General features: G+C 47.0%; 1 protein-coding gene across 9 annotated transcripts; it reads right to left on the bottom strand.

Moving 5' to 3' along the window:
- Nucleotides 1-379: 379 nt before the first annotated feature.
- On the bottom strand, nucleotides 380-12,500 carry MORN4 (MORN repeat containing 4). 9 transcript variants are annotated; one of them, XM_041742496.1, is made up of 6 exons: nucleotides 11,938-12,265; nucleotides 10,760-10,852; nucleotides 4,053-4,127; nucleotides 2,481-2,595; nucleotides 2,002-2,111; nucleotides 380-1,744 (listed from the first exon to the last, which is right to left on the bottom strand). In XM_041742496.1, the coding sequence occupies exons 3-6, from the start codon at nucleotides 4,117-4,119 to the stop codon at nucleotides 1,596-1,598; spliced, it is 441 nt and encodes a 146-aa protein (XP_041598430.1). In that variant the 5' UTR covers nucleotides 4,120-4,127; nucleotides 10,760-10,852; nucleotides 11,938-12,265; the 3' UTR covers nucleotides 380-1,595. The 9 variants fall into 9 exon arrangements, with proteins under 9 accessions (XP_041598430.1, XP_041598431.1, XP_041598428.1 ...); XM_041742497.1 differs by having other exon boundaries at nucleotides 11,983-12,265; XM_041742494.1 differs by having other exon boundaries at nucleotides 4,053-4,153; nucleotides 11,938-12,197.
- Nucleotides 12,501-12,534: the final 34 nt, after the last annotated feature.

The raw sequence follows: 12,534 nt of genomic DNA, 5'->3' as shown, positions 1-12,534 counted from the left end.
TATTGTTGCAGAGAAAGGGAAACCCAGGCAGGAGTGGACTTGCCCAGGGTAACCCAGCAGGTGTGACAATAACTGTGGTCTTAGGGTGTGGGCACTCTTGATGCTCAGGGCAAGAAAAGTACAGTAGAAAGTGATATGGAATCAGAAAAACTGGGAAACAAATCCCACCCAGTTCTGCCACTTCCTAGTTTGGGCAACCTGAGCCTGTCAGATTAAAAAAAAAAAGCTCCTACCTTGCAAAGGTTTTGAGAATTAGGTACTATGCAGTAAAGTGTGCGGTGTCAGTTCCAAGCCACCATCTGTGATGAACTTTTAGAAACAGCAAATGGGTTGATTCACAAGGATGCAGAGCAAGGGTAAAGAAACTAAATATAGGCAGTTCTGGTGATTTTGTTTATTCCTAATAAACATGTTTCTACAGTACAACTCAGAGAATAAATAGAGGCACACGGCTATAATTTCCACCACAATCTGCTGTTGAGGAGACATTCAGTGTGAGGATGGGGGGCTGGGAGTGGAGTGGGCATGTCTGGGTCACAGGAGAACTGGAGGCCTCCATGATGAACTATGTAGGGATCCCATCCATCAAGATCTGACCTCCAGGCCTGATGGCCAGCCTTGTGGTGGAAGAGTTAACAGTGAACCAAATGTAAGGAGCCAAATTCTCTTTTGGTTCACTGCAATCCTAGGATAGGTCCAGTTCTCCCCAAACTCCAAGGGGTGGAGGTGGGTCTGGCCTACTGATCCACTGGGAAGGGGCTGTGTCAGCCAAAGCCATCCCTAAGGATTCAATCACTCCATGGTAGAGCCTGATGTGGCCCAGAAATGTCTGCCCTCTGCCCTGGAGTAAGGGAATAAATACATGTGATGAGATGACTCCTCAAAACAGTTTCTTGACTATCCCCAAAAGGGATCCTGTCCTGTGTCTAAGGAAGGAGAGAGGCACAAATGGGGCACAGACTAGCTGCTGGAACTCAGGTAAGGAAGACAGCTTGTACAGTCACAGGAGAGGGAAACAGCACTCTTACCGAACCCTTCACAGGGGAACTAAGCAGACACAAATACCAACCTGGTGGGACAAGTGGAAGGCCTAGGGCCATGAAGCCAACCAGCAGCAAACAAGGGGGTGACACATGGAAAAGCACTGGCTTTGACTTTCCTAGGACTGCTGACCTGTCTAAGCCACCCCCATCTTTCTCTCTGTTTCTCCAGGGTAACACAAAGCACTAGCCCTAATTGGGGCTAGGATCATCTGCCCCAAATACAGGCAGAATGAAGAGATCCTGTGTCCCTTGGCAGGAGATCAAGTAGAAGCAGGTCTGCACTGGTCAACCTGAGGCGTTAGGGACAGAGAATACGAACCAGCGAGAGAAGCAGAGACAGAACTGGTGACCCTGCTGTGGGCCACCAAGGTGGGGCCAGAGTCCTCACGACTGTGTGATCGAATCCCTGCCTCGCAGGTGATGGGGCACATCTCAAGGCTTCTGCTCTGTGGGGATTCTCATCTCCACTCACATCTGGTTCATTTATACACCTCGAGTGAGTGACGGGGCCATGGCTTTGCCCAGTGCTTGTCAGCTGGTGCACAACGCCCATCAGGCAGTGAGATTTCTGGCTGACTTGGAGGCACTCTGGGCTCGCTGGACGACCGCCGAGCACTTCTCACGCCGCAGCAGCTTGTTGTTCTCAAACAGACCTTCATTGCGGGGTATTCCATGAGAACCATCAGGGAAAGTCAGCAGGCCTTTGAGGGGGACAGAGAAAACATGGGATTGACAAGGGCATCAGTGACTCAGAAAGCAGCTTGGTACTGTGGATTGGTGGAGGAGGAAAACTTGCAGCTCTACTCCAGAGCACTGAATTGGCAAGTTCGATGGATGGGTGGGCGTTAGGGCACAATCGCAAAGGACTGGTAGACACCCCTGAAAGCATTAACGCTAATGAGGTGTACTTCCACCCATCTTGTGCTTCCCCCAGTCACCTGTCCGGCTGGTGACTTACCAAAACCGTCTACTCTGCCATTTTTAAATTCCCCTTCAAATGTCATGTTGTCATGTCGAATGAAGACTCCGACGCCGTTAAACTTGCCCTGGGCAAACTCCCCCTCATACCTGCAGAAACATAGCAGGGTGGTGAAGCAGCTACCAATGAGTTTTACATATTAATGCCAAGGAGTGGAGTGGATTCTGCTTATTTCAGAGTTCTGGCCTGCTCCCACCCACCCCACTCCTAGCCAGCAGACAAGGGCCAGAGAGCATGTGTGATATGAGGCCTTAATCCCAAGGAGATAACAGAAGAGAATGGCAGTGGGGTGGAAGGTCATTCGGCTCCTTGCCATTTCAAATTTTAGATCTATTTATAAAGTAACTAATAAAAGAACTGCTTACTTCTCGCCTGTTTTCAGAGGGCCTGGGTCAAGCTCAGGTCTGACCAGCTATTTATCACTATCAAAGCTGAGAAAAGAATGACCCAATACTTACCTTGAGCCGTCTGAGAAGGTCAGTACCCCGAAGCCATTAAAGAGCCCATTCTCAAAATGACCCAGGTAGGTGCCACCATCTGCAAACATCAGTTGACCAAAACCATGTCTGCGGCCTAGGCAAAGAGAAAGACAGTTGTCAGGGTTCAGAGGCAGCTTCAGGAACATCCTCCTTGCCCAACCTCCCTTGTCTTTTGTCACCCCATGCACAAACAAAAGGAGAGAAGCAGTGATGTTAGCAGGGCAGAGAACTACTACCCAGAGCAGGCACCAGGAAAATCCGGCTTCCAGGACCTTCCCATCTTGTCACAAGCATCAGATTTGGAGCAGGTCTCACTAAGTATGAACAAGAGAGCACTTAAAAATAACACCAGTGGGCAGCCCTGGTGGCGCAGAGGTTTAGCGCCGCCTGCAGCCCAGGGCGTGATCTGGAGACCCTGGATCAAGTCCCACATCAGGCTCTCTGTATGATGCCTGCTTCTCCCTCTGCCTGTGTCTCTGCCTCTCTCACTGTCTATGAATAAATAAAATCTTAAAAAAAAAAATAACACTAGCTACCATAGTGCCTTTACTCCGTGTCAGGCACTCTTCTCACTTTGTATTTATCATCCTATCTAATCCTCACGACATGAAGAGATAGGCACAGTACTATTATTATTCCCATTTCACCGATGCAGAAAGTAAGGCTAGGAGAAGCTAAATCACTTCCTTAAGGCCACAGAGCTGTTAAGTGGCCGAGTAAGAATGCAAATGCAGTGGGCATCTGGACCGGAGAACTCTCAACACTGACTTAAATGTTGCCTCTCTGAGAGAAAAAAAGTGCCACATGGCACTGTGAAGCTAGGGGACAAACCGAACAGTCTGACTGATGGCAATGATTCAGGCTTTGTTATCCACTGAACTGACCAGAAAAATGGCACGATGCTGGAGGAGCAATCATGTCTTTCCAGGAGAGTACAAGGGAGTTCCTCTAGGGGATAGAGACCGCCTAGCAGACTGGCGCCTCTAACTGGCCAGATCTGAGGGGACGGCAGGTGTTGGGGAGGCAAGGTTACATCCCGTCTGTCCAGTTTCTCCTCTCAGGGCTCAAGAATTCATCAGCTGCAGGTATCTAACGTGAAAAGAATGGGGTGCATGTTGAAACGGCCTGAACTCTTCCCTGGCACAACTGTTGGAAGTCACGGCTCCTCGGGGCAGTTCCTGGCTTGCTAGGACTGGCCCCATGAGGCTCTTAAATGGTCAGACTGTGTTTCTCAGGCTCTGCGGAATTTCACTAAGCCTGTGAATAGACACTTCCAAATGCAAGGAGCTGTCACAGAAAATTCAAGGAAATGACTGTCATTTGCCCTTGAGTATCTGTCCTAATTTCCAGGTCTTCCTTAACTTACTGGGCAAACAATGAGGTTTTCTAATTCCTTTATTTAATCCTAAAACCAAAGAAAGGCAAGGCACCATTCAGGTTAAATCCTGGAGTTAGACATGAAGACTCATGCAGTTGGCTTATCTAGCCTGATACATTTGTCCTTCAGCCAAATGAAGTGTTCCTCACTTGATCCCCCAGGGATTCTCTTACCTTCCTTCCACTCTCCACGATATTCCTCCCCGCTGGAGTAGGTGAAGGAACCTTTTGTCAGGGTCATGGTGACAGCTATGGAAGGAAGAAAAGGATAAAAACTGCAGGAAACAGAGGAGAGAACCAGAGTCACGGGATGGTTGGAGGAAAGGCCTGCAAAGCAATTTTGCAGAAACATTCTATAAACTAGCCCAATGAGTATATATATTACCCTGGATACATTTAACAAACATGCCTACCTCTCCAACCTCCCCACCCCCAGCATCACCACCTTGGCTCAAGCAGTCTTATCCTCGAACTTAAAAGTTATCAGCCTGGGGCACCTGAGTGGCTCAGTTGGTTAAGCTTCTGACTCTTGGTTTCAGCTCAGGTAGTGATCTCAGGGTTTTGGGATCGAGCCCTGCACTGGGCTTTGTGCTCAGCAGTGTGGAGTCTGCTTGGATTCTCTTTCACCCTCTCCCTCTGCCCTTTCCCCTGACTCATGCTCTCTCTCAAATAAATAAATAAAATCTAAAAAAAAAAAAAAAGTTATCAGCCAGTTCCAATTTTCTATAGATAGAAATTGAGGATGATTTTACAAATATTTGCTCGATACGTACTCTGTATTTAGTTGATGTATAAAATATGGTCTCTTCCTTCAATGAGTTTACAGTCTAGTTGGTAAGACTAGTAGCTGACATACTGAACAATATGAGAGGTAATGTAATTAAGTGCCAAACTGGATGGTAGAGATGTACAAAGACAAGGGATGGTTGGGGAGCCTGGGTGACTCAGTCAGTTAAATGTCTGCCTTTGGTTCAGGTCATGATCCCAGGGTCCTGGGATCAAGTCCTACATTGGGCTTCCTGCTCAGTGGGGAGTCTGCTTCTCCCTCTCCGTATGTCCCTCCCCCTGCTTGTGTGTTCACTCTCTCTCAAATAAATAATAAATAAAAATCTTAAAAAAAAAACAAACCCACAAGGGATGGGCACAACTGAAAGCAAGCAGTCACTAAAGCAAAGGGCGGCTGCCCTTGGAGAAAACCTGAGGAATGGAAGCACAAACAGCAACATAACCTGGATGGTTGGTGGGAAAATATTAAGTTGGGTCTTATTGCACTTGAAGGTTTATTTAAGGAGTAATAGGAAATAAGTCTACCTACGTACTCAGCCAAACTCTGAAATCTGAAGAAAAAAAAAAGCCTCTCAGATTGATTGATTTAAAGATTTTATTTATTCATTCATGAGAGACACAGAAAGAGAGGCAGAGACACAGGCAGAGGGAGAAGTAGGCTCCATGCAAAGAACCCAATGTGGGACTAGATTCCAGGAATCTGGGATCATGTCCAGAGCCAAAGGCAGACACTCAACCACTAAGCCACCCAGGTGTCCCACCCTCTCAGATTTAAATCCAAACTCCATCATTTCAAAGACGGAGAGAAGGAAGTGAAAAGCCAGTCAGTGGCTGGGCTGCAACTTGGGTCCTGGCCTCCCCTGCCTGCTGCTCATTCTTTCTTTCTCGTGTTGCACACTCTGCTTTTAGGATCAGGCCACTCTAAGGGGATCTTGGAAAGCTAGGCAGAAGAATTTACAGCTAATAAGGTGGGGGAAAGACGAAGGCTCTGGGGATTTTTGAACAGGCAAGTAATCTGAAAGGGGTGCTTGCGGAAAAACGAATGGGTCAGCAGGAAACAGGATGCTTTGGAGCAGCAAGAGCCCGCAGCCAGAAAAGCTTGCAAGGCAGATGTGATCATTCAGGAGACTGTGAAAATGAGCACAAATTACTCTCCCTCTGCTCGTGCCCTTGTGTTAGGACATGGCACCACCTCTATTAACAGGCAGTTTATTCCTCCACCCACTGGGTCCGGGTGGGTTATAGGAGTTGGTTGGGCTAATGGAACATTAGCAAAAGGGATACAGCAGAGGCTTGGCGAGTGCTTGTACACAGGGCTTGCCCTCTCACACTAGGAACTAACTGTTCTGGCCCCGTGTGGACAAGCCCAGGCTAGTTGGCTGATGCCAAGGGTCATGTGGAACTGTACCAACTGACCACAGATGCATGGGTGAGCTCAGGCATGACCAGCAGAGCTGCTGCTGAGCCCAGGTCCAGACTACTGACCCACAGAATGATGGACTAAATACATGGTAGTTGTTTTAAACTGCTATGTTTTGAGATGGTGTGTTACTATCTAGCAAAAGCTAACTGATACGCCCAGGCACAAGATCATAAGGCCTGACCGAGGGGGATAACAGTGTCATGGGAGAAGAAGGCAGGAGTGACAATGACAGAGATAAACAAACAACCCAATAACATTCGGAGACTGGCTAGGTATGGCTTCAGGTTTGCAGTAAAAGAATACTTGTATTCAAAGATATCCTTTAAGGACATTAAGATACCTAAAATATCATTAAATACAGAGATGAACAGAAGCATTTGACATATTTTTAAAAGTGCAATCCCTAGTTCTTTTTAATTTCCCTAGGTTTGTTTACTCACCTTGTCTTTTCCAGACCTAAGCAATACAACGTATTTGCAAGTGACTGTGACACTGCAGAGTCCTAGGCCCAAACCTGGGTATACTGAATCAGATTCTGTATGTTAGAGCCTGGGAATCTGCAGTTTTAACAAGCACAATGTTAGACGGCTACACACTTGGAAGTATGGCTACTATTACTCCAATAAACAGATACACTATGTGTGAAAATTCTCTGACCTATAAATCACCACTGAAAGGTCCTCTGGTATTTTTTTTTTTTTTTTAAGATTTACTTATTTATTCATTCAGAGAGAGCGAGAGAGAGGCAGAGACACAGGCAGAGAGAGAAGCAGGCTCCATGCAGGAAGCCCGATGTGGGACTTGATCCCAGGTCTCCAGGATCACATCCCAGGCTGCAGGCAGCGCTAAACCGCTGTGCCACCGGGGCTGCCTGGTCCTCGGGTATTAATAATGAACCTAGAGTCTAACCCTCAAGCATCTGATTAAGCTAGACAGGACAAGTGCATCTCTTCTTCAGAGCATGGGGGGCAGGCCTGGAGGGCCAAACAGGAGTGAGTTTTTAAATCTCTCCAGGCCTGGTGCCAACAGCAAGCTTCCTTCAAGTCCTGTGTGGGTCGGGGAGCACCAACACTGGGTTCCCATCCCAGTGCACTGTGTAGCCTTGGGAAGGTTACTTAAATGCCTCTAAACCTCAGTCTCCTCCTCTATAAAGTGGAGAAAAGATACCTACCTCAGAGAATTGGCATGGATTAAATTAAATAAGACATGTGAAAGTAACTAGAATACCACAGGGCCCTATCCGTTAAATGTCATTCTTTTCCTCCTTCAAACATAAGACACCTAAACTCACACATTCACTTACTGTAATGGAAATTTCTCTAAAGTCTCGGTATAAAAATGCTACCAACGTAATTCAAATAACATTTGGGAAAAAAACTCAGCAATTTTGCCAGAGGTAAATTCTAAGGTGGGAGAAGGTAAACTATAATTGCCACTTGTCTGTTTTTTATCACCACCTCATGGGATGTTTTAATTTTGGCCTATGTCACAATGCTTTTGAATACAGATGCCATAAGCCCAGAAATGGTCTGACATGCAAACAGCTGGGCTTGAACAGAGCAGGGCTCAGTCATATCTTCTGGGCCCTGGCCCTGTCTCCAGGCTCCTGTTTCATCCCACCTATGAGAACAGATGAGTTCCGAGAATCCCTTCTCAGGACAGAATCCCTGCTCTCACCCAAACAGGGAGCAACATCCGTTTCTACCCCACAATGAGGCCAGTTTTGGATGCTCTTCCAGTGATGTCTGGGAACCCCTGCCACAGCTCCACCAGGGATTTTCTCACTGTTGCTACTCGGGAGCTCTATACCCAGGTTCTCTCACACAGTGGAAGATATCCTCATGTAGGGATCATTTTCTTTATGTCTTAAAGCCCTTGGAAACCTCTGGGGCTATTTTCTCTGATTGGTGACACTGGGCCCTGGTGTGCCATCTCTGTTCCACCAATGTTCCACAAGGTTGGCATCCAATTTCAGCCTCAAGCGTCTTGCTGTCAGCCTAGCATCGGTGTGCCTGGGGTAGAGGTCAGCAAGACTCCACTGCAAATACAACATTAATGAGAAGAAAAGAAGCAATTTTCCATCGAAACTACAGAGGAAAACTCTTTCCAGTCCAGACAGGCTTTGATAACTATAGGATGTCTTCAGCTCTTCCCAGAACTAATGAAGTCAGCGTACTCAAAGTCAGCCTCTGGAGCAAATCTGAAATATTTCATTCCTTCAAAACAAGTCAGAATCTTTTTTTTTTTTTTTTAACAAGACAGAATCTTAAAGGCCGTATCTGAAAATAAATCTCATAACTAAATAGCCGTTCTGAAACATATACGCAAAATCACGCTTTATGCAGGGAGATGATAAGATAAAGGCATTTCCTTCCGATGTCTGGCAGCTGTTACCTTGTCTTCACTCAGAGGTCTGTAAGGAGTTATTGCAGTACCATATGAGGGGTCAATCTGATTGCCCGGGATCCAGGGCCCAGGAGCAGCAGGCTCCAGGATTTGTTTACTTGTTCTCAAGGCTACGTGAAACTTCCAAATAGCAGCAACCCATTTGTTTCACAGGGACCACCAGAAGGTCCCTGAGAAAAAGGGAACAGCAGTTCTCCAGTCTGAAGACTATCTCTAGGGCAGCCCGGGTGGCTCAGCGGTTTAGTGCCGCCTTCAGCCCAGGGCCTGATCCTGGAGACCCAGGATCGAGTCCCATGTCGGGCTCCCTGCATGGAGCCTGCTTCTCCCTCTGCCTGTGCCTGTGCCTCTCTCTCTCTCTGTGTGTCTCTCATGAATAAATAAATAAAGTCTTAAAAAAAAAATGAAGACTATCTCCAAAGTACTAGCCAGCCTCTCAAACTATAAACGTAGCCACCCTTTTGGCATGCTGTGAACTCTGAGGGAATATAACCTAAATTTTTTAAAGATGCCAATGAAACTGAAAAGATCTTCCTCTAATTACCAACTGTGGCATATTGTATTTTCCAAAGACATTTGCATTAGTATCCCCTGTATTACGTGTTCTAGAATTTGACCTTGCCACTGCCCCATCAAAAGGGGGACTCTAACTCCTCTTCTTTGAATCTGGGCAGGCTTGTGATTGCTTCAACCAATAGAACATGGTGGAAGAGATGGCATGTTCTGAGGTCAGGCCAGAAAAGGTGATGCATCTTCCCTCTTGCCCACTGGTACACTTGCACTTGGGAGACCTGAGCCACCCTAGAAGTCTATCCTCTGAGGTTGCTATGCTGTGCGGAAGCTAAGCCACAAAGAGCCACGTGTTGGTGCTCCAGTTGGCAGTTCTCATCCTTGAATCAGCCCAGCCTAGGCATCAGCTGTGGGCAAAGGAGCCTTCAGATGATTCTAGCTCCTAGCCATTGTGTGGGCATCCCATCTAAAGTATCATGGAGCAGAGTGTAGTCATCTCCATGATGCCCTCTACAAATTCCTGACTCACAGAATCTGCAAGCATCATAATGTTGTTTTAAGTTAAGGTTAGGGTAATATGTTATATGCCTATAGTAACTGGAACATCATCTCTACACCTAACCCTGCCACCATCCTCTCTCATTTGTTTTTCAAAAGGATGTTCCCATTCCTTTTTTTTATCTAAGGAGACAGAGAAAACTCCCTTCAATGGCTGCTGGTCAAAATGATGTCCATTCCCAAGAACACAATCGGAAATGCTAACTAAAAGGATACACATGGGGCAGCCCCAGTGGCACAGAGGTTTAGCGCCACCTGCAGCCCAGGGCGTGATCCTGGAGACCCTGAATCGAGTCCCACCTCAGGCTCTTTGCATGGAGCCTGCTTCTCCCTCTGCCTGTGTCTCTGCCTCTCTCTCTCTGCTTCTCTATGAATAAATAAATAAATAATCTTAAAAAAAATTTAAAAAAATAAATAAAAGGATACACATGGACTCTGTGGGTCTCAGACCATTGGTGAACACATTGGACTAGAAACTTCTACCTATGTCCAAATAATTGATACCGTCACAGCCTGGGACAGTGTTGGGATTTTCATTTACGACTTCTATAATTAGCCATGCTAAGTAATAGCTACAAAGCCAATGACCCCAAAAGAAATCATGCTCATTGAGATAAATTAGTTTAATATGGTATAGCCAGTGCTGATGAAGACTGAAAACCTAACACTTTAATATGCATGCAAATCAGTATTTGTATCAGTTACCCAAAAAAATATTTTAAAAGAGAACAGGTGACCTAGGAATTTAGGCTTCAGCTATATACATGGAATCAAGTCACAAAACCAAAAGAGAATCATGCTTCTAAGCAGATACCCACCCTTTCTCCTCTTTTGATAGATAGGTTGCAAAGGATCAATCCAAACATTTATCTAAAAGAAAATGACTATTTTGTTCGTGAAATGAGTATACTATTTGTCTGCACAAAGAGAACTGAACATCCCAGTTCTCTTTATTTTCTCCTGACCCAGACATTTCCAAATAGAATTTGGAGACAGTAATGTTAACTTTTGTTTCCATTCCATTTGTCTTTTTTTCAGAGGTTAGAAATCAAACTTGTTAAAAAATATTTATGCATTCACAGGATTTTGTGTCCAAATTCAGAGGATTAAAAACAACAACAACAACAAAGCTAACATAAAGAGGAACAGATTTTCACTTTAAGAATATTGTTTTGAGGCAGCCAGCTTTTCCCACATATACCTTTACATTGTTCCTCCAAAGCCTCCCCAGAGTATGACCTTCTTGTCAAAGTTCTCTTAATTACAAAGAAAGCAGTCTTAGGCTTTTAGAATCCTAAAGAGAAGAAAAGGAAGACTTTGATGAACAAAAATTAGACTTAGAACCTAAGAAACCTAGAAGAAAAGTCACACATTCCTTTTAAAAAAATATATTTTTTTTTAGCTTGGAATAACTGCTTTTCTTATAACACTACAAGCCTTTTTACTGTAAATCTTCCTTGAACTCGAAAAGTTTAAAAAAAAAGTATTGCTACTAGATAAAGGTCTTTTTTGTTTATTTTATTTAAATTCAATTAATTAACATCTAATGTATTACTGGTTTCAGAGGCAGAGGTCGGTGATTCATCAGTCTTATATAGATAAGGGTCTTACTTAGGAAGACTGTGGGACAATTAGATTGGAGAAAGTGGGAAGAAAATTCTGACACCAGAAAAAAGATTAAAAATGTACAAAAGAGGAGCAGCTGGGTGGCTCAGTGGTTGAGCGTCTGCCTTTGGCTCAGGTCGTAATCTCGGGGTCCTGGAATCGAGTCCCGCAAGGGGATCCCCGCAGGGAGCCTTCTTCTCCCTCTGCCTATGTCTCTGTGTCTCTCATGAATTAAAAAAAAAAAATTACAAAAGACTTGAGGGTGATGGGGACTGCCATGATATTATCCTATTTCATGAAAAAGGAAATGCCTGGACGGGGTTCTAATAAAGTCGAGTTACTCCTCCGGATACCTAAGCAGTTTGGAGATACGACCCAGCAGGGTGCCACCACCCACTAATTGAGGCATCTGGTTCAGGGTGTGGGAGTGTGAGAGGCGGGCCCAGGCCAAACAAAGCCCGAGACCCAACTAACAGCATTTCCTCCCATCCCGTTCTCGCATCCCAACACTGATCCTTCTCTCCGCCCGAGCTCTGCTCCAGCGCCCGGCCAGGTGTCTGCTCACGCGGGTCTGCCATCCGCGCGGGACGCAGCCCCAGCCACCCGCTAGCCAGGCCGGGTACGGTGGGCTCTCCCCCGCCTCGGCCCCAGCTGCAGAGACCCGAGGCCCGGGGGCCGCACCCCACCGGCCCCGCCCTCTGGTCAGCGCATCCTGGACGGAGTCACGATCCCCAGTCATCTTGGGACGGGGACCTGGTCCTCAGTCTTCCTCACCGACCGCACTCTCCGGGCGCCCTTCCTCCTGCGCTGCCGGCCAACCTGAGCTCCGCCTTTCGGGATGACGGTCACGCCCCGACGCGGGGCTCCAGCGGCCGCGACCACAGCTCCGCCGGGCTCGCCGCGGCCACCAGCCGCTCCACCACCTCCACCAGCGCCTGCCCCACTTGACGCCGCCATCCCTGGCGGCCGCACCGGGCGCAATTCCCGCTGCCCATTGGCTGTTACCCAGGCAACCGGGAGCAACGCCACTCCCTATTGGCCCAGCGCGGACCCTGCGCCATCTTTGTGAGGGGCGGAGTGGGTCCAGAGTTCCGGCCCACACCCGAAGAGGGGTGGGGCTGGACCCCCGGCTCCCCGCTCCCACCTGGGCCACCGGATGGAGACTTCGGGTCTCGCCACCCAGACGCAGCCTCGCCGAAATGTCAGCAAAAACCAAACCAAACCCGGGTCAGAAGGAACAGTAACCACCCACTTAAGTGGGTGCTCGGATCCTGCGCGGACCTTCAGGGTTGGCTCCTCCCTGGAGTTTAAGGACAGAACCCAAATCTGGCTTTTGAGGTTCAGCTTTGTAAATTGCAACATGCCGGACCA

The sequence above is a fragment of the Vulpes lagopus genome, chromosome 2 (assembly GCF_018345385.1).
Source record: "Vulpes lagopus strain Blue_001 chromosome 2, ASM1834538v1, whole genome shotgun sequence".
NCBI classification, from domain to species: domain Eukaryota; kingdom Metazoa; phylum Chordata; class Mammalia; order Carnivora; family Canidae; genus Vulpes; species Vulpes lagopus.
The sequence above is the reverse complement of the archived record's forward strand: the minus strand, read 5'-3'. Positions and strand labels throughout refer to the sequence as shown.

Bases quoted from the DNA above. Each gene is read 5' to 3' on its own strand.
- MORN4 (XM_041742493.1), bottom strand. From the start codon at position 4,230: ATGTTTCTGCAAAATTGCTTTGCAGGCCTTTCCTCCAACCATCCCGTG. The intron at 2,596-4,052 runs GTAAGAGAATCC...CTCTTTGCCTAG, and splicing joins TCGTGGAGAGTGGAAGGAAG to GCCGCAGACATGGTTTTGGT. The intron at 2,112-2,480 runs GTAAGTATTGGG...ATGTTTCTGCAG, and splicing joins ACCTTCTCAGACGGCTCAAG to GTATGAGGGGGAGTTTGCCC.